Raw genomic sequence first — 4,154 nt, 5'->3', positions numbered from 1 at the left:
GGGGTGCGGGGTGTGATGGGGGCTCAGGGCAGGGAGTTGAGGTGCAGAGGGTGTGCAGTAGGGGGTTCAGGGCACGGAATTGAGGTGTGGGGTGCAGGAGGGGTGCGGCAGAGGGTCAGGGTGCAGGGTGTGGCAGGGGGCTCAGGACAGGGAGTTGGGGTGCGGGAGGGTGTGGGATGTGGCAGGGGGCTCCGGTCAGGGGGTTGGGGTGCGGGCTCCGGCCTGGCGCCGCTTACCTAGAGCGACTCCAGGGTGGCAGCACCTCACTGAAGAGAGTATCAGGGGGTAGCCGTGTTAGTCTGTATCTACAAAACTAACAAGGAGTCTGGTGGCACCTTAAAGACTAACAGATTTATTTGGGCATAAGCTTTCGTGGGTAAAAACCTCACTTCTTCGGAAGCTTTTTACCCACGAAAGCTTATTCCCAAATAAATCTGTTAGTCTTTAAGGTGCCACCAGACTCCTTGTTATTTTTCACTGAAGAGAGAGGCTCAGGACTAGGGCAGAAGGGCAGGGGAAGGGCAGCCTGCCCTGGCCCTAGTGCAGAGGGACACTAGGACCGGCCGGAAGCCGGCAGCCTGCAGACCGGAGCGGATTCAACATGTGCTGCAGGCTCCTGAGTCACCATGTGCTGCAGGCTCCGGGGCAGTGAGGAGGCAGCAAGTGGGTGCCGGGAGACACTCCGGGGGGGGAGGGGGGCGCGTGGGGGTGGCAGGTGCCCCAAACATTGGGGAGCAGTGCACGGGGAGCTTAACAGGCACAGAAAATAACTCGGGGTGGCGGGGGTGAGGGGAGTTTGGCAGCGACAGGAAGTAACGGGGGGGGGGGCGTGGGGAGCTCCACAGGCCGCAGGGAAGAGCTCCGCGGGCCGCGTGTTTGGGACCCCTGCTCTAAAACAAGGAATAGAACTGGTCAGAAAAAAAGGAGAGTGTTTCCTTTTCCCCCGTTTTTGTGTTCATCAAAATTTTGTAAGTAGTTTTTAAAAATGAAACAACTGGTGTTCAAAAAGAGCACATGGGTGAGAGTGCATATATGAGTTGCAAAAGTACAACGAGTTAGGCAACCCTCACTTAAAGTGAGGAATCCCTCCTCAGCAATTAAAATTAAAATGCATTCTGGAAGAAGGTTACGGTCAGGACAGTGTTTGCTTTGCTTGCTCGGCAATTTCCATTTGGAATTAGAGAGGTGAAGAGCAGAACGGTGTACTGAATATTCAGCAGATGTGTTAGCTTTATGCAAGGTACAAGGCAGAAGTGATTCATTATGAAGGAATTTTTCATATCCCTTCTTTTAGGCCATTCTCCCTGGATTTTTGCCTCCTTGGGGAAGGTATAGCCTGTCAGTTTGACAAAGAACACCAAAGATTTAATTCATATTTTGTATCATTTGCTTTACTTGCCTCTTCATTATCTGAATTGAGGATACTGGGAAATGGAATGAGATGATGGGATATCTTAGTCTGTCGATTTGTTTTCAGGCTGGATTTTGGGTAATTGTTAACTGGTGTTTGCATATGAAAAGTGAAAAATTGTTTTAAAAGTGACAATTTAAAATAAATAACTCTTTAGAGCCTCCTCAGCATGAAATAATAGAAATGAATTGCATATCAACTTTAGTGGTGTATATTCCCTCATAAAAGTATATTCCTTTTCATTCCGAATACCAACTAATTCTGCTCTTATAATATATATTCATTATAAATCCATTTCCAACCATCTGCACTGCTAAAAATACTGCTGCCAAGACAGCAAAATATATTTCTGCAGAATTACAGTATGTTTCAAAACATCTATACTACACAGAAGAAAGCCTAACAGAAGTGTACCTTTGTCTATGTTTGCTACTGGATCTTCTCTTGCACTCTGTGTCTCTGCATGTTTTAACACTGAAAAGAATGAATACAGTTTAATGATATACAGAAAGTAACAATTTAAATACAACTATAAATCTGAAAGCAAACAAAAACTGGATACTCACCCTTTTTGCATTTCTCTTTGGGAAAGTCATCACGTTTTTCCTGTTTAACATTCATTAACTGTGTTAAATTGCTATGCAATACATATATATTTTACAGTATTTACATTGAAAAGACCAATGAGCTTTGGTCAATATTTATTTAGAGTGCACTAACTTTATAAATGCTGTGTAGGTTCTGAAACAGCAACTAAAATACTAAGTGTTGTAACTCAATATCACCAAGCTAATTCAAGATCTTACTATAGTAGTAAATAGTTGAATACCTCAAGCTGAAATATTCATGAAATTCAGTTATTGTATCTACTTTCTTTTAGAAATACAACAAAGATTTTTTTCCCCCAAAGTTGCCAATTACTACCTGTGCCTTCTTTAGCTCCTTTTCAAGAACTTTCTTTTCAGTCTTCAACTGTCTGAAGTCTTGCATATGCTTTGCTGCAGCCTCTTTATTTAAGGAAAAAGAACCACAGGCATGAGACTACTATTGCACAAGTCAAAGTACCTGAAACCAGCAAATATAAGTGTAGAATGCACACCTACATTTCTGCATTTCTGATTTGTTAACCTTTGAAAGTTTATCTGAGATCCATCAATGTATGCGTGATTTCTTCTGAAGTATTTTACCAGGATTAGATGTATATTTAAAGTTACAATAAGACAACACCAAAGCATCACAATATGAACCACCACTCATGAACTGAAATACAGCCCCATACTTCCCAGATAGGAAAGGCAGGTCCAAGCTGGGTGATATTTTTCACATGCCCTATTATCCTATTTAATGAAGGGGCTAGGGAATTAGAAGTTAAATTAAAAATAAAAATGTGTTGATGTTGCATAGGAATCTGGTCAAATTCAGTCCTAGTACATAAGATGCTCACTTGCACTAAGGCTGAATATGATCCAATTTCAGCACTGGTACCAAAGGTCTTTGTACTCAAACACTGACCTGTAGAGACTTTATTAAGGTGACTAATCAAAATTATAGAGCTGAAACCAAAGATAATGATTGTAATGACTTATTATTTATGACATCCTGACATACCTCAGGAGATTCTGGAGTTATAGTCTAATTTCTGCATATTGTAAAGCACCATCTAAAAGCCTCTTCTCCACTATAGATGTGTATGCTATGGTTCATTCTCAACTTTATCATCCTTCAGATATTTCAGCTTTAGAGCCAATAAATGTGGCCAAAACAGAGCCTATTATCTTTCTTCCCAAACCCTTTCTCCTACCTTCATTCTCCATTATGACTGACATTAATATATCCTCCATGTCACCCAGGCCTGCAAAATGGAGGTCGTCTTCAACTCCTTCCCCTCCTCACATCCAACCCATGACCAAATCCATTTGACTTTTTCTGCATAATTTTTCTAAAATCTGCTCCTTCCTTGCCAAATGTTGACCAAATTGCTCAATCACACCATTATCTCTTATCTCAAAAGGAGGATACGCATTTAGAAACTGTGACAGACCCAGACCAGTGGGGTACAGGAGTCTGGTAGAGGGCAAATATACTGGTCACTGGATGAGTAGTTTTCTGTTCCCTGCGTGACCAGAGCAGGGGCTGCACTAGAGTAATCAGGAACCTGCTAGAATCAATTAAGGCAGGCTAATCAGGGCACCTGGGTTTTAAAAGGAGCTCACTTCAGTTTGTGGTGCGAGTGTGAGGAGCTGAGAGTGAGAGGGTGTGCTGCTGGAGGACTGAGGAGCACAAGCGTTATCAGACACCAGGAGGAAGGTCCTGTGGTGAGAATAAGGAAGGTGTTTGGAGGAGGCCATGGGGAAGTAGCCCAGGGAGTTGTAGCTGTCATGCAGCTGTTACAGGAGGCACTATAGACAGCTGCAGTCCACAGGGCCCTGGGCTGGAACCGGAGTAGAGGGCGGGCCCGGGTTCCCCCCAAACCTCCCAATTGACCTGGACTGTGGGTTCTTCCAGAGGGGAAGGTCTCTGGGCTGTTCCCCAACTCACATGGGGAATCTCTGAGGCAAGAAAATCCGGCAATAAGCGCAGGACCCACCAAGATAGAGGAGGAACTTTGTCACACTGCTGTCAGGAGTGGGATCTTGGGGCGCACAGCGCGGCGGAAGAAGGAGGGTGATTTAAAAAAAAAAAAAAAAAAAAGGGGGGGGGTTATTTATTTTTTTTACCACAATGGATGACGTAGTGCGGGCAC

At 44.0% G+C, this 4,154-nt stretch overlaps 1 protein-coding gene across 7 annotated transcripts in view; it reads right to left on the bottom strand.

Moving 5' to 3' along the window:
• The window catches only part of ICE1 (interactor of little elongation complex ELL subunit 1), a 72,578-nt gene that overhangs the window by 44,370 nt on the left and 24,054 nt on the right, over positions 1–4,154 (bottom strand). For all 7 annotated transcript variants that reach the window (XM_029913312.1, XM_029913314.1, XM_029913313.1 and 4 more), the window contains exons 8-10: positions 2,336–2,418; positions 1,978–2,017; positions 1,826–1,885 (exon numbers count right to left, since the gene is read on the bottom strand). In XM_029913312.1, coding sequence (XP_029769172.1) covers positions 1,826–1,885; positions 1,978–2,017; positions 2,336–2,418 — 183 coding nt within the window. The remainder of the gene's footprint in view (positions 1–1,825; positions 1,886–1,977; positions 2,018–2,335; positions 2,419–4,154) is intronic.

This window comes from Terrapene carolina, unplaced genomic scaffold (genome assembly GCF_002925995.2).
Source record: "Terrapene carolina triunguis isolate 2854851 unplaced genomic scaffold, T_m_triunguis-2.0 Scaffold580, whole genome shotgun sequence".
Lineage (NCBI taxonomy): Eukaryota > Metazoa > Chordata > Testudines > Emydidae > Terrapene > Terrapene triunguis.
This window is presented reverse-complemented; position numbering and strand designations above follow the sequence as displayed.